Source organism: Ascaphus truei, chromosome 3 (assembly GCF_040206685.1).
Source record: "Ascaphus truei isolate aAscTru1 chromosome 3, aAscTru1.hap1, whole genome shotgun sequence".
In the NCBI taxonomy this organism is placed as follows: domain Eukaryota; kingdom Metazoa; phylum Chordata; class Amphibia; order Anura; family Ascaphidae; genus Ascaphus; species Ascaphus truei.
The window spans coordinates 194,407,244-194,428,988 of NC_134485.1; the positions used below are offsets into that span (position 1 = coordinate 194,407,244).

Sequence of the window (21,745 nt, forward strand, 5' to 3'; positions counted from 1 at the left end):
TAGTAAGCCAATGTAATACTCACATCACATACTAACGTGAGTATTAGTAATCGAGATATGCTCCTCTGGGACTCCTGCCAATTAATTACTGTGGCAATCATCACCAAAGAACTCTAATCTTCAGTGGCAGCAGTATCCCAATAGTACCATAAGTACAAGCAATGGTGTTATATCAACTTGCCATACAGCATCAAGGAGAATTTTAGAGACACTAGGTATGTTCTCCCCTACAAGGAAGGCTTACCAAATATCTGGTTCAGTGTAATCACATAAGTCACTGTACAGAGTCCAGGATTGTAATAGTATAAGTGTATACTGGATCCCATAACACCATTAGTGCACACTGCATCTATCTTAAGAAGCAGTGAAGGTGGTAAACGCATCAAAGATTGCAAGGCAGTATCGTGATACAAGCAGTTTAAGCTCCCTGACCAATAGGAACGCTAGCAAACATACTAGCTCCAAAAGTATGAGCTGCTACCTGCAGCCTTAAACATTGACCCGACGCACCTAAAAGGGTTAATGTGAAGCACTATAACCTAAACCAACTTCACTCTCTGGATCACAGATGCCATTACAATAGGACTCACTTCATACTTACCCAACAGAGGGGAAATAAGATAGTCTACCTCTGATTATGTGTTACTGTAGTATGTCCAGTGTCTTCTTAGTCTATCATGTGCCAATACACCCCACATTTTTTAGGGTTAAATAACTAATAAAGTATTTTAATGTTCATATTATTCTCCACTGTTTACAAAGGGGTTTCATGTATAGGTTCTCACTGTTTAACATATAGGTCTCGAGGACCAGTCGCACAGTCTTTTTGCAATAATAACATTAACAAAAAAGGAGAGTGCACTATAGGAGGTTCTAGGTGTTTGTTGCATCTTTTACAACCACATCCAACATTGTCTGTCTAGTTGTTAAGCTGGACCAAGCAAGATATAATGCACAAAGTCAACCACAATAAAAACTTATTTCAACTCCGAAACAAGAAAAGCCTGGAGGGAGACGATCGCTGGGAAGGCTCACCTCCAAAGAAAGCAAACAAAACAAAGAATTCACCCTTGCAGAAGGTATTAGATAGATGCAGCCAAAAGAAAAAGTTAAAACAGAAACCGAGAATTCACAAATCTGGATAGATAACCTCAAGATGGTCTCCTGGAATGTTGGGGTCTAAATTCACCAGCAAAGAGGAAGATGCTCTCCTACATTAAACAATCCAAAACGCAGGGGACGTGGCCAAGACTCTGAGCTAAACAGTCGCATGTCAGCTCAGCTCCACAGCAAAAAGGCGATTTTGGGCACAAAAACTCCTAAAAGTGCTTCTACTAGCTCCAATAGAAGGGGACTAGGCTACTAAAGCTAAAGGTATCCTGCTGCTTGGTCCTGGGACTCTCCTGCGGATGGGCCGCTGGTCGGAAGACTCCAGCAGAGCCTTACAGCCACAGCTGCCCGAGACGTCCAACCTGGCTGCCGGCCGCACGCGGTTTGGTGAAGCTCTGCTAGCTGACTTGGTGTCAGCTGGAAAAGCCCAACTAGGATGAGCACATTCCCACACTCCCCAAAGAAAAGTAAGGCACACAAGCTAATAAACATAAAATCTGGAGTTCTGGGATTTTCTACAGGGGATGATGTATCCCCCTAAAAAAAGAGTGTTGTATGCACAAGTGAGCCCGAACAGAGCAAGATAATATGGCGTCTTGAGACTCATGCTCCGTGATACCCTGGGCATCCTCTTTTCTAAGCTTAGGTCAGCAAATTTGCTCTGACTAATTCTCTACATATAAATCACATCTCATGCAAGACCCACCTACCATGGCCTCAAAAGCTGTTAAAACCAACAAAAAGAAAAAGAACCAGAGCGAGCTGCGAGAATACTTCAAAAAACATGGCCGGCCATCCCCACATAGTGCCAAATTAGGTGATGCTCCCTCTCTGGAACACTCAGACTCTGAATCGTGTGTGGAGTTCAACCACACCACCACGAAGACCGACTTGCTTACCTCCTTTAATAAAATTGAATCCCTAATGCAAGCAGCAGTGAATGATCTCAAGGAGGAGATATCATCCCTCGGGGGAAGCACCAGCTCCCTGGAATCTAAGGTAGACACTACGATCACCCGACAATCCCTTATGGACGCTGAGTTCAGAGGTGAAGGCCCAGCTCCTGGATGTCAAAGATAAACAGAAGGATGCGGAGAGCAGGGACCGCTGTAACAATCTCAGGATTCGGGTGATCCCAGAATCTGAAACGGATATTGATGGGTCCTGAATTCCCTGAAGGTTTAGTATAAGAGGTTTACTCGTTAAAATACTAAATGTTAAATTGTTATAATATATTCTCTGATTCTAGTTATGTGGTTGTACCCGATAAGTGGGGTTTTCTTCTTTTTTTTAAGAGCAAATGTAAAAGTCTTACAGGTTGATATGTTATACCATGTTTTCAGGTTCGAGTTATTATAATGTTTCTATTGGTTTACGAGCAAAGTTTATGCCATTGGTTTATGCTTAGTTTAGCCTCAGCTTTACAGTAGGCACAAAGCCCTAAGAGGCCTCGAGGTTGGAGCTTGGGTGGATAAACCAGCTGAGTCTTGACCACTACCCCTAACCATGTCTGTGTCCTCGAAGACACAGATGCCCTTGTTATTTTTTTGTTCCCCCCTCACCCCAGATTTTGTTCCCAAGGACAAGTGAGCATTAGGACTGTCTCTCTGGAGACACATCCATGCCCACTCTTTTCTTTCCCGACATTCTCCTTCTACAAGAGACCCACTTTAGATCCCCAGACAACCCAAGCTACTTTGATAGACTTATAAGGACGCTTCCTTCTCCTCAACAATGGTCAAAAGAAGGGGTGTGGCAATACTTTTCCACAATCGGATCGCTTTTACACACAAACCTAAGTAGACAGAGATGGTATATATATATGATTTTGGTGGGGAAATTGTATGGAAGGGATGTAACCATAGCTACAGTGTATGCCCCGTATGAGAACAGTGTTACATTTTTCGATTCATTTTTCACTGCACTAGGGAATATGGCGAAAGGGCAAATTATCTTGGGAGGAGATTTCAACCTCGCTATAGACCCGGCCCTGGACATTTCTCCCCCATCGAAATCTTGTTCCCTGAATCCTACTGCACCGTAGATTCTAAGAGGCCAAGGTACTTAAACGAGGCCTTCTCTCTCTTAATTTGGTAGACACCTGGAGGGAATTGAACCCTCAAGCTAGGGACTATACCTTCTATTCATCCCCACACCAATCATACTCACACATAGATTATATTTTACTAAACGCAAGTTTGATCCCCCAGGTTTCTGATTCAAATATTCACAGCATAACCTGGTCGGATCATGCCCAAGAAGATTCTACAATCACAAACTTAAATATTAAGATGCACAGGACAGCTAGGAGATTGAATGAATCTCTACTTAAGGTTCTGGAGGTACTGGGAGTAGTCAGTACAATAAGGGACTGCCTTATCTCTCTAGCCTCGGGTAGGAAGAGAGCCCGACAGATTAAGATTGACTCTCTCCAAGCCAAGAGTGACGCCCTTTCTATACTGCATAAAACCAACTAGTCCCCAGCTATGTTGCAGACTCTTAATCATTCTAGAGCTAAGCTCAATATGTTTCTGACTGCAAAAGCAGAGTAATCCCTTAACTGTCGAAGAGAAAGTTCTACGAAAAAGCTAATAAAGCAGATTCCCTCCTGGCAGCCAAACTATGAAACAGACCACTATAATATCCACTCAATGAAACTACAATCAGGCTCCCTAACCTCAAAGCCATAAGCAATAGTGGGAGAATTCCAAGATTACTATTCTCAATTATACAATGGAAAAAGTGCTACACGATGCCAAGTCAGGGGCTAAAATAGCTAGTTATCTCCAGTCCGCTGATCTGCCTTCTCTGTCAGAGGCTCAGCTAGAAGCTCTGAACCAGCAAATAACATTGGAAGAAGTTCAACTCGTAATTAAACATTTTAAAGCCTCAAAAGCCCCGGGCCCAGATGGGTTCTCAAATTTATATTATAAAAAATGTAGTGATTCTCTCTTCCCCCCTCTGCTCTCGCTGTTCAACGCTATTATGGTAGACTCTGCTTTTCCAACAAGCATGCTGCAGGCTTCTATCTCATTATCAAGAAGGGGAAGGACCCCTCAGGTTGTGGGAGATACCGTCCAATATCATTAACACAGACATAAAAAATTTCTCCAAGATATTGGCTAATAGATTAGTAAAGATTCTTCCCTCGTTGGTCCATGTTCACCAGGTGGGCTTTATCCCAGACAGATAGGCCGCTGACAATATAAGGAGGATTATAGATCTCACGGCCTGGGCGGCTCAGAAGGATGTCCACTCCATGTTGCTCAGCCTTAACGCAGAGGCCTTTGATCGAATTGTTTGGGTATACATGGAGAAAACGTTTTTTTGGGCATCTTCCTTAAAGCAGTTATGGCCCTCTATTCAAATCCCACAGCAATAGTAAAAAGTCAAAGCTTCCCCTCATCCCAATTTCAGAAAAAAAGTGGTACGAGGAAGGGGTGTCCTCTATTTCCTCTCATTTTTGCTCTTTGTATGGAGCCTCTAGCGACACATATCATTCAAAACCCTTACATCTCAGGTCTAGAGGTGGGGGTCAGTCTTACAAACTGGCCCTCTTTGCCAATGATATTGTAACGGTAGCAAAACCGCTAACAACCTTGCCAAACCTGTTAAATGAATTATCCATTTTCAATAAGCTATCCGGGTTCAAGATAGATAAAGAATAATAAGTAAGTCGGAGGCTTTAAATATCATTCTAAGGCAGGAGACAGTCAAACTAATTAAACTCAATTTCGATTTCAAGTGACAGAAATCCTCTTTAAAATACCTGGGAGTGTTTTTAACTAAGGTCAATGATTCTCTTTACCAGGCTAATTATCCCAAAATATTTAATGTACTAAAAGCCGATCTCTTGGTATGGACTAAATTTAATACAGCTCAACCCCGTTATAGTTCGATCGACTACAACACGGATCTGCTTTTAACGCAGTCTGTGTATGGCTCCCGATTAAAAAACACCTCCAAGGTGTTTTTTTTTAAATTATAACATTCTATGCTTTATTGCTAACGGACACACATACATACACACCCCTCCCCCCTACACTAATAATTTTACCATACCCTTCATACACTGGTAGCGATTCCCTTCATACACTGGTAGCGATTCTGTAGCTGCTACTCCATAGGATTGGCGTGATATCATTGAATATGAACAAACTTAACTTCTACTGCACAGTACTGAAAGGCAGAACTCTGCAGTAGAAGTTAAGTTTGTTCATATAGTCAATGACATCACGCCAATCCTATGGTGTAGTAGCTACAGAATTGCTACTAGTGTATGAACTGTCATGGGTTTTATTCCTGCATGGTATGGTAAAATTATCAGTGTAGGGGGGAGGTGTGTGTATGTATGTGTGTCCGTTAGCAATAAATGTTATAATAATAATAATAATTAAAAAAAACCTTGGAGATGTGTGCCGCACACGTGGACGACGTCTGATGAAACAGGGAGAGGAGAGAGCTGCAGAGAGGAGAGAGCTACAGATGCCGGGTAAGTGCTCGTGTGGCGGCAATTTCGCGATCCCGGTTATAACGTGGTCTCATTATGTGGACCCCGAGCACCGCGTTATAACAGGGTTCAGCTGTATATCCTTGATGGGGAGAGTCCAATCATTAAAATGAATCTGTTACTCAGGCTGCTCTATCTTTTCCAAACCTTCCCCATTTCCATCATAACTTCAGACAGAGCCAAGCTCCAATCCTTAGTTTCAAATTTATTTGGAATAACAAGAGACCCAGACTTAACCATAGGTTGCTGACTAGACCCACCAGAGCAGACGGCTTTGCACTTCCTTGCCTTCTCTCTGACTACAGGGCAGCACAAGCTAGTCAATGAGTAGCCTGGCATGCAAATCCATTATTTAGGAGATGGGTCTACTTAGAGGTGCTCCTTATAGGTCCTACACCCATAGAAAATATTCACTGGCTCTCTACCCAGGTAGGTCTTCTGAAACACCCTACCTTGCCGACGATCACACACTCCCTCAGACTGTTGGACAGGCTTAAATTTAAATATAAGCTTAGTAGCCCAAATTCTCTAATGACCCCTATCTTTGGGACCAAAGATTTTCCCCCGGGGTGCTCCAAACAAATCTTTGCAAAATGGCGGCAGGTAAACATCAGCAGACTTTTTGACATTAGCCATGACCATAAGGTTACTCCCTTTGACAAACTGGTAAAGGACAGTGGAATACGGTCGGGTGAGATCTTCCGATATCTCCAGATAAGGGCCTTTTATGCCCACTAGCCCTATCTTTCTGTTTGAGAGACTCTCTGGGAGCAGTCTTCCACTAGAGGTTCATTTCGGAGTTATACATCCAATTCTCTCTACCAACTGTGAAAATACAAATATAGAAAATGACATGGCGCAAAGTGTACAAAGATATTCGTGACAGATTAATTATATAACAATGCAATATCAATGAATAAAGGATATAAGTGATGAGAGTGGAGTCCTTTCTTTCAGATGTTTGAATGATAAGTGAACTCAGTTCCCAAGACTTGTGAAGAAAACGGGGTGGGGGGGGTATTTTCCTTTCTGCTGCAGGCTCTTATCCTGTGATGTGTGATAAGAACCATGGACAAAACATTGCGCAGTATTGTTTCAGCAATCGAATTCCCCCATATAAAGCTTCAACCAGTGCCTACTTACTAGATGCAAAGCAGGCAGCATGCAGTGGAGAGATTCTGTGATCTTCCAAGTCCAGGCGTATTCAGGCACAGCACGAACCCCACGTGGTGCGCCGTCTCCGGATGGGCTCAGATAGAATATCTTTCTCTAGGTGATGTCATCTGTGTCTGCTCCCGTATTCCTAGATATATAAAAACACAGTGAGTTCTAAAATCAAATCAGGAGCGCCCGACCCGGCTGTCCAGCAGCAAACACCAGTCCCTGGTAGTCCTTGCCGGTAGCCGCGTGTATCTCGCATTGTTTTGAATAAGCTTGGAATCAATCTAACATGAGGTGATTTAACCCCACCACTGCCATTGAAGTCAGTGGTAAAATTCACCTCCTGTCTGACTCATAAGTGCTCCAGTCAACAATGGGTTAATATGGGACTATTTAAGTACAAGGAATTGTATAGGCTCCACAATCCCCTGAAGAAGTGACGCCCCCCGTCACGAAACGCGTAGGGAGGAGCCTAAGGAGACGCCGGCCTGTCTTCACATTCAGTTACCTGTGTGGGAATGGAAGCGGTGACGTCACCGCGCTGACACTGGAGCAACGCGAGATACACGCGGCTACCGGCAAGGACTACCAGGGACTGGTGTTTGCTGCTGGACAGCCGGGTCGGGCGCTCCTGATTTGATTTTAGAACTCACTGTGTTTTTATATATCTAGGAATACGGGAGCAGACACAGATGACATCACCTAGAGAAAGATATTCTATCTGAGCCCATCCGGAGACGGCGCACCACGTGGGGTTCGTGCTAGCCTGAATACGCCTGGACTTGGAAGATCACAGAATCTCTCCACTGCATGCTGCCTGCTTTGCATCTAGTAAGTAGGCACTGGTTGAAGCTTTATATGGGGGAATTCGATTGCTGAAACAATACTGCGCAATGTTTTGTACATGGTTCTTATCACACATCACAGGATAAGAGCCTGCAGCAGAAAGGAAAAGACCCCCCCCCCCCCCCCCCCCGTTTTCTTCACAAGTCTTGGGAACTGAGTTCACTTATCATTCAAACATCTGAAAGAAAGGACTCCACTCTCATCACTTATATCCTTTATTCATTGATATTGCATTGTTATATAATTAATCTGTCACGAATATCTTTGTACACTTTGCGCCAGGTCATTTTCTATATTTGTATTTTCACAGTTGATTTGGGGAGTTCTAGAGATAATTACTCCTATAGAACACTAGGCTGCATTTTTATTTTTATTATATATGCACTCACATTCACTGTGCACAGCATTGTTTATAGTTATTTTGTTTTTGCCATCTCTCTACCAACTGTAGACTCCCACGGTAAGCTTGGAGTCATGGACAAATGATCTGGGGGAGGAGCTAGAGGATGAAGATTGGGAGATTTTCGAGTCAGTAGCTAAAAGCTCTATTTGCTCAACTATTGGAGAAAATGAATACAAAGTCATGACTCGATGGTGCAACACTCCCGAAAAACATTGCTAAAAATATGTCCCAGGCTACTCCCCCTTGTATCCCAAAGGCTGCGGTGAAGTAGCCTCCCTCCTACATATGTGGTGGTCCTGTCTCCTTTGGAGACAGGTGGGATCCTGGAACCCGCAGATCCTGGGTTGATAGTCCCCTAGATCTGTGATTGTTTTTGCTGAATAAACCACCCCAAGACCACACAAGGTCTGAAAATAAGTTAATATCCCACATTACTACAGCAACAAGATGTGCCATAACGAGCCTGTGGAAACAGGACAAGCTACAGCCAATTCTGTTCATTAGTAACAAGGTTTGGTTTATATGCATGATGGAAAAACTGACTAGTTTCCTGACACATACCACAACTTCAAGAAGGTTTGGCTGCCCTGGATAGTGTACGCAGGTAGTCCACATGTTGAACTGGGTTCCCTGAGCCTGTAGCCCCATGTAATCAATTATATAACTCTGCCAAGGACTCTTTAGGTACCTCCCCTGCACCCTCCCGTAGGCTACCAAGTATGTTTTCTTTCCACCTATCCGAACACCCCAGAGTTGGACTCAATATTAGATACTAGATAGAGAAACGACTCCGGAATGCCCACGCATACTATTCAATATTAAAGCCGTGTAAAGTATCAAGAAATGTTTCACCATCCGCCCCCCAACCCAGTTTCTCTTTTATGTACCCCCTCACCCCCCAAATACCCACCCTCTAATGTTTTATGTCTGTATAACTCTGCTTGGAAAAGCAATAAAAATGTAAGTGGAAAGCAAAGAGGAACTGCAATATTAATAAACAAAAATGATAACTATATTATCCATAAAATTCTGAGAGACCTGGGAGGGAGATACCTCATGGTTGACATCACCATAGAAGACTCTAGACTGTTGTTGGTTAATGTGTATGCCCCGAACTTGCCTAACCATTTGTTTTTCACAGATCTCTACCAAAGAATCTTGGGAGTGGGACGCAGCGACCATTGTTGTAGGAGGCGATTTTAACCTAGTGTAGGACTGGACACGACAGATCAGGAAACACAAGGGTACCGCACCACTCACATTCACAACTGTACACTTTCAAATCCTTCAGGGAAAACTGAACACTGGTAGACCCTTGGAGAATTTTAAACCAGCTAGAAAAAGGCTTCACGTTCTTTCACATACAGCAGGGCCCCACTTCTCGGCGCTTCGCTTTTCGGCGATCCGCCGTTATGGCGGCACCGAGAAGGGGGCCGCCATCTTTGATTCTCAGTCGCGCATGCGCAAAACGGGCGGTTGCGCCCGGCGCGCATGCGCAGACCATAGTCTGCGCGCACATACCGTAGTCTGCGCGCGCATACCATAGTTTGTGCGCGCAGACTATAGGCCGCGCATGCACAGAATGGCAAAAACGCCATTCTGTGCATGCACAGAACTGAAAATCGCCGGATCCGCTTTCCGGCGATTTTCACTATACGGCGGGCCCCTGGAACGGAACCCGTCGTATACTCGGGGGCCCTGCTGTACACACAATATGTTGTCAAGAATAGATCGTTTTCTAATCTCAGCCAATCTAATGCAGAGAATAAATACAGATAAAATAGAAAATATTATAATTTCACACCATGCGCCGACATGGATCAATTTAAGACAGTAAACCCCAAAACATCTCACGAAGCTGGCGCATGCCTACGTATCTAGCTGACTCAACAGAGTTCAAAGCTTATCTACAAAACCAGTCGTCCAATTATGAGACAGACAACCAACAGCACACTGTTGAACCAATTCTGTACTGGGAAAAATCCAAATCAGTACTCAGAGGCCATATAATTGCTTACAGTATCAGGAAAAACTAAATCCTAAACACCAAACTAAACAAATCGCAGGCATTCCACATATACAAGACAAATAACAATAAAATAAGAAGCACTATCTAGAAACCAAAGACTTATACGAGACACTACTGGCAGAGAGAGCACAAACCCAATTTATGTATCAACAAAAATAGTTCTTTTGGGTGGGGCAATAAACCTGGGAAACTGTTGGACAATTTAACAAAAGAAACCAAAAATCGCTAATCAAAGTGTTCATTAGCACCAAGGAGGGCAGCAGAACAAATACCAAATACATTTGTGCAACATTTCTAAATTACTACAAAGAACTTTACACAACAATCCCAGATGAAAATAAAAATTGGAGAAAAATGTATAAAAGAAGCAAATCTTCCTCAAATCTCCCAAACAAATAGAGGCACTAGATAAACCTATAACAATCCTCGAAGTTCAGGAAATCATCAATACACTTAAAAACAACAAATTACCAGGACCAGACAGTCTTAGCGCAGAATATTATACATTATTAAACCCCGAAATAACAATATCACTGACCAATCTATACAACCACATAAGTGAAACATGAAAAATGCCGCAAAATTAAAACCAGCAAAAATAATTGTCCTCCCAAAACCAGGCAGAGACCAGGAACAACCCTCGTCATACAGGCCCATCTCCCTGTTAAATCAAGATTTCAAAATTCGAACAAAAATATACACTAACCGTCTCAAAAACATCCTCCCTAATATAATATCTCCAGAGCAAACAGGCTTTGTTCCCGGGAGGCAGTCAGTTACGAGTGTGAGATCTGCGGTGGCACGGTGGTGGCCTCAGGATAGTCCAAGGGTAATAACATTATAGGAAACCTCGACGCCGAAAAGGCGTTTGATAAAGTGGCATGGGCGCATATCACCAGGAAACTTCACGCACAACATTTTGGGGAAAAATGTATAACATTAATCCAACCTATATACAGCTCTCCCCAGGCTTACATCACAGCTAATGCGCTAAAGTCTGACTTTTTCATGTTGCAACGGGGAACAAGGCAGGGTTGTCCCCTATCCCCAATGTTATTTGACATAGCTCTAAACCCCTAATTAGACACCTAAAAAAGATGGAGACTTTTAAAAGGTATTCAAATAGGCAACAAGGAACTACAAATTGCAGCCTTTGCAGACAATATGCTCTTTTTCATTTCAAACCCTCAAGAGGCAATACCTGCTATTAAATAGGCAATACAAATATACGGTAACATCTCAGGTTTAACCATCAACTATAAAAAAGAGGCATTAGCTCTTAATTGTAAACAAAAGAAAGTGGAAGGGTTCCTTCCCTTTTAAATGAGGAAAAAAAATATATCAAATTCTTGGGTGTACTCATCCCTAGTGATATTCATCAATTATACAATATCAATGTTAAACCATTGATAGATAATATCACATGAATGCTATAAAAATGGCAGCATCTAAATGTAACATTCCTGGGAGATGCCACCTTGTAAAGATGACAATCTTCCTTAAGATGTTATACAAACTATAGGTGTTTCTAATCATAATAAGAGATAAAGACAAGAAAGCTCTAAATAAAGTATTCCAATTTTTTATACAGAAGAACAAAAAACCTAGAATTAGTATGCCAAAAAAAACAACATAAAAGAAACGGAGGTGTAAACTTTCCCTCACTCAGACCGTGCAATTTGGCCGCTCTTTTGAGATACGCGGGAGACTGGATCAATTATACAAATTATTTCACAGTGTATGAATTTGACAAACAACTGAGCCCAGATATAAAACTTGGCATATTTATTACATATGCCAATCTCAGGAGGTCCGTGGTATGGAGCTAGGAAAGCACTCTCTTTACAAAGAAACATGTTGTTACATCTACCATTCACTAAGAATCAGCCGTTTCAGGAAGGGAAGGCGAACTACCCCTATGTGGCCTGGGAAAAGAGAGGAATCCTTGGTATAGGGCAGCCTGTACATAAAATAGATTATACAGTTTACTAATTCCAGGAACTGAAAGATAATGATGTATTACCTAAAACACAACTTTTTGCATATTTACAGGCTAGGCACTATGCATTGACATCACTAAACAATTTATCAACAATAGATAGAGATAATCAACTTGATCATCTTTTCCATGTGTCAAAATATGGGAAAATTTCAATATCAAATATTTACCAATGTCTGAAGAAAATATTGCATTTTGATGATAACACACAGGGAATTAGAGCTTGGTTAACAGACTGCCCAAATTTAAGTATGGAGACTATTGTGAGACAGTTTGGGAAATCATTAAAAATCATCCAATCCACAATATACCAGGAAATGCACTATAATATTTTACATAGGACTTATACTACGCTCAAATTCAGATACAAAGCTAAATTCTCTCTAGATAGTAAATGTACAAAATGTGCAGCCCCGGAGGCAGAACTTATACACTGTCTATGGAACTGCCAGTGGTCCAAGCTCACAGATAGGGAACTACGGCAAAGAATCTATAGATATAACAATCCACAGGGCTCGACAAATGCACTCGCCCAGTTGCCATAGGCATGTGCATTATGGCCGCTGTCGTCCGCTTACCTGCGGCGGATTCCCCTGGTCTTCTCCTGCTACGTCACTGCGTCCCGTTGCCATGGCAACGCGGCATCATTTGCCGCCGCGCGCCCATTTTAACTGGAGCTGCAGGGGGGGAAAGATGAATTTGCAGGGGAGAAGACAGAGAAGGCCGCACCACGCCGTCGGACCCCACCGCAGTTAAGTGTCGTGGTGGTGGGTTGAGGGAGTGTTTTGGGGGGGGCGGCGAGTGGGTTTTTGGCCAGTTTGTTGGGCCCTGACAATCCATATACACCCGAATATGCGATATTTAATATTATAAACCTAAATGCAGACAGGGCAATAGGGGACCAAACTGGAAACAATAAACTCAAACAAATTATAGTTATGGCTGCAAGGAAGACGATTCTGCAAGAATGGATACATAATACTCCCCCATCTCTAAAATTATGGAAGGAAAAAATGTTTAGTGTATTTACACTTGACTGGGTAGAAGCCAACACAGACAAAGAAAAGAAAACTGAGAGGTTTTTCCAAACCTGGGAAAGTTTCATTACCACACAATCAGCCGAGACAAAGGCAAAAATCCAAGAACATTTTCAATACACAACATGGTTTGCAACACGCACTTTAACCAGAAACCCCCAATAAGAACTTAACAAGTATTGCACTATCTAAAAAATCAGAGACTGGGGTGGTGGGAAGGTACCCAACAGGACCATTGACGGTAATATAATAATAATATGTCAAACGGATGTTTAAAGTATCAGACAGCTGTGAGTGTGGTGAACAGAGTGGGGGTGGTGAAAAGCATATACTGCACAGTTTCTTATATTTTAATGTTTGCAATAAATTGATAGATGTCCAAAATCAGAAGTAGTACAAACCAGGGTGTATTATCAGGAGGAAAAAAGTCATTTAAAGAGCTGAAATGGTTAACAATATACAGTTAAAGTGTTACATATTTAAATTGTTATTATATCAATAAACAAATGCAGATTTGCAAATATGCCATGTACAGAAACAAAGTGAAAACATTTTTATTAAGAAACATGCTGTATTATGGATGAAGGCAATGTATATCATGTACAAGATTGCATAATTTCCAATAAAAAGATTTTTCAAAAAATAAATAAATAAAAACATTCATAGAAACTCCCCATGTTATGAGTTTACAAATATGAAAAAAAACTAGATATGGTACTAAACACTGTTTTAACAATCTCCACCATTCAAGTTGGTAACTACCGGTAGTATTAAATTGCCATTTGTATAATGACCTACAAAAAAAGAGATACTAAACTGCCATTCAAAATAGTTGAACAATTACCAATGACCTGATAAAAATGTTTATGGAGACAGTAACCTGTAGTAATAAAACTAACAAGGGATTTATTTGTTTACACTATCGTTGAAACAGAATAAAATGCCCTATTATCATTTAAATGTCACTTAATACACCTAGTACAAAATACAAATGATTCTTTTTAGTAATTGCTAGTTATGAATATTAGAATTGGACATGTTTTACTGCCCTAACTAGGCGTGTCTAACATCAAGTCTCTGGGGCCACAAACTGTCATTTTTTCAGGACAATACATTCCTGAGAAAGTTGCTTTAGTTTTAATCAAAACTTTGTGAATTAGAAACTCTTTAAAAATCCTGGTCTGTTGTTAGTTCTTGAGGAACTGAACTTAAATCATCCTGCCCTAAACATTCCCTCATACACACCACCTATGTGGTATATCCTTATAGTCTTAAAATATGCCGTATGAATTACCTGAAGATCTACAAAACTTTAAGTTGTCCAATTGTGGTACTCACATAAGGAACTGTAGGAAAATAGGTGTCTACTTTTCTTTCACCTTGTTTATTGCTGTACATTTTGGGTAGTTAGGAAGTCATCTTATATTTTACCTCTTCCTCGTGTTACTAGGATGCCCAAGCTGTGACATAGACTGTGATGTTATGCTGCTCTCATCATCTTCCTGCCCAGTTCTGTATTTAATAGACAGCTCTGTGAAGGAAACAGGTTGCACTTCATCTCCACTTTGGCATTCTGAGCCGGCCTTTTGTCTGCAACACTTCAGTAGCACATCCAACAAAGACTGGAACCTCTTACTGCAATCTTCACAGCACCTACAGGACATGAACAATAATTTTTAATTAAAGCCTAATATGGGGTATACAACAATTTCACTGCACTGGCGGCTGTATTACTCTTTCTAGTACTGAAGGGCCCTCTTTAGGTCTGTATAGTATTTAAGTAGGTAATTGAGGTCTGGGTGGAAGCAAATCTTATCACAGCAATGATAAAATATATTCTGGTGCAAAAACACCATCGACATTGTGGCCATATTTATTTGGCAGTCTTCTCCCACAAGGAACATAAGGCGCTGGATGAAAGGTGTCTTATGGCAAAAGACTACTTAACAAATATGGGCTTGTATCTGACAATTGTTGTAGTCAGATGTGTTTCTTTTTCAGTAGGAATATCAGCTTAAGATGTTATATTGACAAAAAAGAAAGCAACTACAGTTCTCATTGAAACCGTGTTACTCCCACCATCAATGACCAGGGGACTACATATTTATCCATTCAGCTTTTATTGGTTTCCATTCTTACTACCACCGTTCATAAAGGCTACTCATCCACTGCTGTAAACGGTTTGGAAGTTGCTTGCTCTTCTGTTTCCAGGGGGTTGGCTGAGGAAGAGAGATTTGGACTTTTTTTTCATGTGGGCTGTCTTGCTGGAAGACACTGGTGAACTACTAAAGAATGAGTTGGGGGAGCCTCTTGAGACGGTGCTGCTGCTAGAAGTACATGGTGGGATATAAATATTGGACCCGCGAAATGTGGATCGCTTAGATGGAGAAGGTACACTGCTGCTTCTACCTGAAGTTCCAGCAGATGAGCTCGATTGTGGATGTTGATTGGGCAAACGTGTCCGACTGTTACATGGTCTGTTTGATAGAACATATTTGCTTCCACGTGTTGCTCGGTGAGAGGGTACCTGGTTAAGGGAGGCTATCTTGTCAGACAGTGACTCAAGAATGGTGTTCAGGTGACCCCAGCGTATATTATTGTGCTCCCTCGCTTGGCGCTCTTCATTTTGCCAGCGCCTGTTCTCCTCCCGCCATAACTTTATCTCCTCCAGGAGTTCCATCTGACAGGATGCCTCCAATGATGCTTCCTTTGGGAGTTTTTTATGCCGCTGCTCTTCTAGCTCAAGAAACCAGTGGATTAGGGTTTTCCAGTGCTTTGGTGGTTCCGATGGCCCTGCCGCTCTAGCTCCTCTCGTGCGTTCTGTTAATTGTGTATATATCTCTTCCTGTAAAATATCATAAGGCCCTGACTCGTTTTCAAACAGTGGAACATCTTGGCTTTGTGAGATACAGTCCAGTGCTTGAGAATCCTGGATAACCTGTTCTGCACGAATATTGCAAGACTCTGATATTTCCTCTATTGCTGCTCCAGACGACGCCTGAGTATTTACAGCTGAATCTTCAATATCAAATTCTTCCTCACAAGTCCCTGCCTCAGAGTAGACTTCATCTCTTTCTTCAGAAGAAACTGCAATGGAGGGTTTAATCTGGATCTTACATTCTTTAGCATATCTGTGTGCGTACATTTCCCTTCCACTTGGGAATGTGAGGTTGGAGATTGTCATTCCTTTAAATTCCCCTTTTTCTTCTCCATTTCTTATAATACTCTCTAGATGGGGAAAGGCATGTTGAGAGTTGGCAATCTCCTTAGAAGATTGTGATTTGTCTTGGTATGGGCTAGATAATTCCATTCTGGGGAGGGGAGTTGGCATCGCCTCTATGCATGATTCTTCTTTAAAGAGCCAGGGATCTACTGCTCTTCTGTACCCTTCTGACTCTACGATACTTCTACATCCCAGACGCACAATGGTTTCTTCACTAGCCTTTGAATTTACAACGGGTTGAAGAGGAGCTGCACAGGTGTTGCCTAGGATGCAGGAGGGCAAAATATTATTCAACCAGTAACCATTATGTTAATTATTTTAACATTTGCTTTCTAAAACTGTATCCAATAATTTTCAAAGACAACAAACACTTTTCAATTTCTATATTTGGTTTGTTGAAAGTTTCCTATTTTTAAAAATAATTTTCCAACCCAGTATTCGAGTTGTGTGGTTAGCTGATGCACACAGACTCCGCTTTCCTGCTAAAGTTGGCTGAAACTCAATATGTAGTAATTATCATTGGCCATTCAGGAATTTCTTCTGTGAATTCCAACAATATGGCCATACACAGCAATGTCATCTATTCGATGGAACAAATGTGGCATTTCACATTAGCTGTTTAAATGACGTGTGTTGATTTTGGATGTTCCCGGGACAAATCATTTATTTAAGGGTCGATAAACGTAAAATTTGGGGTTATTAGTATTTAAGCACAATTATTTGTATGGATCTATTGGCCATCAAGCCATATCGTCAGCAGTACACCACTGGTAACATGCTTTTTTTTTTAGGCCGACGTGCACTGAAGGAGGCACCAGAGGAATTTTTGGGAGGTTTTTTTAATGTTTGGGCACTGGCCCATTGTATTAACACATTGGATTTGTTCCAGGGTGTCATTTGTCTCAACTTTGGACCAGTTACTGGCTGCGGCTGTGACTGTCAGTCAACATTGTGTCCCTTAGTGAGGTGTGCGGGAGGGTGGGGAAATCGAAAAAAAGGAGGCAGAGGCACTCATGGTCTGAGGGAAGAAGCGAGGCGAAGAGTTCCAGGGCTCTGCCTGCCCCTGCTCTCAATGAGTGCCATTGTGCTGTGTGTTAGTGTGCGCAGGTATCATGCATATATATTTCTTAGTAAATACGCAGTTCAATCATAAAAAAATCCCATTTTTTTAACAGAATGCAGAATATTGTCACCAATTAAACAGAACTTAGTGAATCCAGGTCTTCGTATCCTAATAAAAATATAATCATATGGCAATTTATTATATGCTGGACAGAGAAATATAGTAATAGATTTCTTTCAGGTTGAATTACAGTTAAAAGCTGTGATCTCAGCTATTCTCCATAACCAGATGTACTGTATGGACAGTATGTACAGTATGAAATTCTCAAAATTAGGCTAACTGTCTTGCATTGTTTTCACACAAAGCTCAAAAGTAGTTAAACAAATCACGCTCCGACGGCGCTTTGCTTTGTTTTCTGACTGGAGCCTTTCACCAATGGCGTCAAGATAAAGAAACAATTACAGTTCAAATATTAGAAGATCAATAATATTTCCAGTGATGAAGATCTAGAATTATCTGAGATTCTTGTCCAGAATTGCAATTGTGTGAATAATATTGGGAAAGCATTTTAAAAGGGATGGGGATGGGTGGGGGGTGGGAGGGGCAGTGCACTGATCAATTTGGTGTGCAAACTTTTCAAGAACTCATAAATTTCCATTTTTTAATTTTATTTGAATGTTCTTTATATCCAGTCGATTGCTTGTACAGATGTGTGTGTATATATATATATATATAATCTATAATATTTATTTTTCTCAATACAGGACATACTACACGCACCAGAACTGAAAGTTTCGAGGCACTTCCCCTGGGTTCCAAAAGAGGAAGACCTTGTGAGTAACTCCAGAAGTCGAAGAGTGTTGGCTGGTTTAGCTTTTATCTGGTCGTCATCATCAACCGGCGCAGGAAACTCGTCTGATGACATCCTGATAGAAAACAAAATGCACCAGTCTCTTTAGTGAGCCCAGATGAGAAATTACAATGTACAAAATTGTTTGCGGAGTGCCAAACAGAAATCCCTTTACTGCAAGAGAGACCTGCAGAGCATTGCAGCTTTCACTTCCAACAAGTTTCATCCAGCTGTCGACTGCAATGCCCAGGCGGTTTATTTTGTTTATCATGTCGATTTACAAGCTGCCTTGGATTGATAAGGTATAATGTATTTAAAAGTCCAAGTATTTCCCTGTATGCAGAGTTTCTTAGTTTAGTTCACTCTAGCTCTGTCTCTCTGAAATGTGTGACTCATTAGATCTCTCTAGCAGTGAAGGGGTGGACAGACTACTTGACATACTTAGAACTAATGTGACTCACCTCTAGATTCTTGATCATCTCAGAGGTCTTTTCATATTTGACTTTCCTGAACTGGAAAAGGTTCATGGGGGAGGGCACCATTTTTGTTGCCTTTTTACAATCCTCTCAGTGTTATTCCTATTGCATATGGTTAACTTAGTCTTCATGTCAAAGTGCCAATTACGGAATGTGTACACGGAGAAGCAAACCTAAACAATTGCATCATTATTGTGATATTTGAACTGGCTTTTCGTGCTCATAAAGGAGAAGCTGCACTACCGTATGAAAAGGTCTCACCTTAGGTAAGAAAAAGGATCAGATGCTAGATTTTACAGAAAAGCAGCAAATAAAGACTGAATGGAAATTAAGATTTACATGGAGAAGGAATGCATAAAAATGCATGCTTAGACTTGTATAATGTTTTTTATATAGATAAACCACCATGTAACCCAGTTTCTTCATATCATGAAAAGGTACAGAACACCTACGCTAACGGCTGAGGTTTACTTTTAGTGATCTAACCCATTAACTCTCCATTTTTAGGACTTGTAATACACTTTACTGAACACTGTCAACAGTGAGCCATTGTAAGGATTTTACAAAGCAATCATGTTGTTGCACAGGGCTTAAGCCAAAGATAATCTGTTTTTACGGGTGGTTGAATCATTGTCATTTATCCAAACCCCAGATTGATACAAGAAGTTAAAAGCATATGAAAAAGCACTAACATCTCTGCTCTCATTTTCTAGCAATATGCTAGATCATTGGTGGGCAGCAGTTGGACCCCCAACTAGGCCTCCAACCTCTGGCCACAGGAGCAGCCCACTCTCCGTCTCCTTAGAGGGAGTGGAGATGTAGCTGGCATGGATCTTAACTTCTCATTCCTTCAGCTGCTTAATGATCGTGCTCGGATAAATGCTGCACTGTCTCGCTCCTCTCCTGATAAATACTGTACTGTCCCGCTCCTCTCCTGATAAATACTGTACTGCCCCGCTCCTTTCCTGATAAATACTGTAAGCTTTATCTGTCAAGCTTCTTGCATTAGCAAGCATGCATTTAAGTGGTTTTTTTCAGTCTGTTCTATTATATTATCTGCTCCTGCCTTTCTTTCTTTCAATTGGGTTAAGTCTTTAGAAGTTTTCTAATATTATCTGTATTTAATATAGGTGTCCCCCTGCATGCCAAACTCCTACTTGCCCCGATTCTATCTCCATGACCCATTGCTATTTCCCCATCCCCATCTATTCTATTTAGTTCGTTATCTGTTTCTTGTCCCTTCCCCCTCCATCCTAGTTTAAAATCTCCTCTGACATTTTTAACAGTATTGTCCCGCTCCTCTCCTGATAAATACTGTACTGTCCCGCTCCTCTCCTTTGCTGATAAATGCTGTACTGTCCCGCCTCTCTCCTAATACTGTACTGTACTCTCCTTATAAATACTGTACTGTCCCGCTCCTCTCCTGATAAATACTGTACTGTCCCGCTCCTCTCCTGATAAATACTGTATTGTCCCGCTCCTCTCCTGATAAATACTGTACTGCCCCGCTCCTGTCCTGATAAATACTGTATTGTCCCGCTCCCCTCCTGATAAATACTGTATTGACCCGCTCCTCTCCTGATAAATACTGTATTGTCCCGCTCCTCTCCTGATAAATACTGTATTGTCCCGCTCCTCTCCTGATAAATACTGCACTGCCCCGATAAATACTGTACTGCCCCGCTCCTCTCCTGAAAAATACTGCACTACCCCGCTCCTCTCCTGCATTGATAAATACTGTACTGCCCTGTCCCTCTTGATAAATGTTTCCTCTCCTGTGTTGATAAATACTGTACTGCCCCGCTCCACTCCTGTGCACGCCAAACACCACATCCCTCTATGGGGCAGGCTTCAGTCGCCATGTGTGTGTGGGCACGAAAAGTGCAATGACACGTCCGCTGGCAGGGAAGACAAGCATTTTGTCTTTCCTTGCCGCGACCACGTGGTGTGCGGGAAGCCAATGGCAGGGCAGATCGTGTGGACCAAAGGGAGTGCAGGTATTGGAAGACCATCATGGCCGCGTCCCCCTCCCCGTCATGTCCACTCCCCATGCGCATCCCATCGCACCACAATATAGACAGCGACTTTCACCCGTGAACACGCCGTCAGGCTTGCGTGCAGCAGTGACCACTGGGGCCGCAGCCCAAGAAGAGGAATGGGACAGGATTCATCAGCTTTCCCGCATTAAGCAACTGACCGGAGTGGGGACCAGTTCCAACAAACTATAATATATGTGGCCCTATTGAAATACATCATGTTTCTTACCACTGTGCTAGATAGTGCATTTACTGATGTAGTAGAGCTGATTATTACCTCCATGGCGCAGTTCTGTGCAATTTATTGCATTTTCCGCATTACGCATTACCAGTATTACAAATGGTGCCAGAACTGCTTCAAAGCATTCTAACCGGGTTTTTTTGTAGCCCAATCACTACTCAAGACCGACTGTAACGCTATATAAACTCCATATAGTACATTCTCAATGGGCAATCCGTAAGTATTTTCATCTACAGAGTCCTGTCATGGCAACTTTAATAAAATAAGAAAAAATTATTTTTCTTCAATGCGCCAGCCTGGCGCTGCAGACACCACACAACTGCTGGCACACATTATCGAGAGCTACATCTGTAGTTGCACTTTTGATGTAGGAACAGCTTTCCTTTACAGACTTTGGTATACATACATAAAAAATGCACACGATGTACAAAGATAGCTTATCTGACATTATAATTAGATTACATGCATCAACAGCCTACAATTTTCCCTGCATAGGTTAACATACCACAATGTACAACATTGATCCAAGAAATATACATGAGTCTATAAAATATACAATGTACTGTATAAAAAAGGAAGTTGAAAAATCTTGACTAATTATGATAAAAAAAGGAAACACTGAGAAAAAATTGATATATGGTAAAGTTTAATAGCATAATACCTTACATAGTTTTATGTGAAAACAACCCATTGCTTTTTTCATCACAACGTATTTAAATAATCAATGCACATAGTTTAACAGAACTATGTCCCTGCTCACA

At 41.6% G+C, this 21,745-nt stretch overlaps 1 protein-coding gene across 7 annotated transcripts in view; it reads right to left on the bottom strand.

Annotated features, from left to right (window-relative positions):
* The window catches only part of LOC142489331 (fibronectin type III domain-containing protein 8-like), a 71,619-nt gene that overhangs the window by 28,988 nt on the left and 20,886 nt on the right, over nt 1-21,745 (bottom strand). For 4 of the 7 annotated variants that reach the window (XM_075589891.1, XM_075589889.1, XM_075589890.1 and 1 more), the window contains exon 2: nt 14,527-14,748. In XM_075589891.1, the coding sequence (XP_075446006.1) occupies nt 14,527-14,748 (222 nt within the window). The other 3 variants (XR_012799841.1, XM_075589892.1, XM_075589887.1) reach the window with 3 other exon arrangements.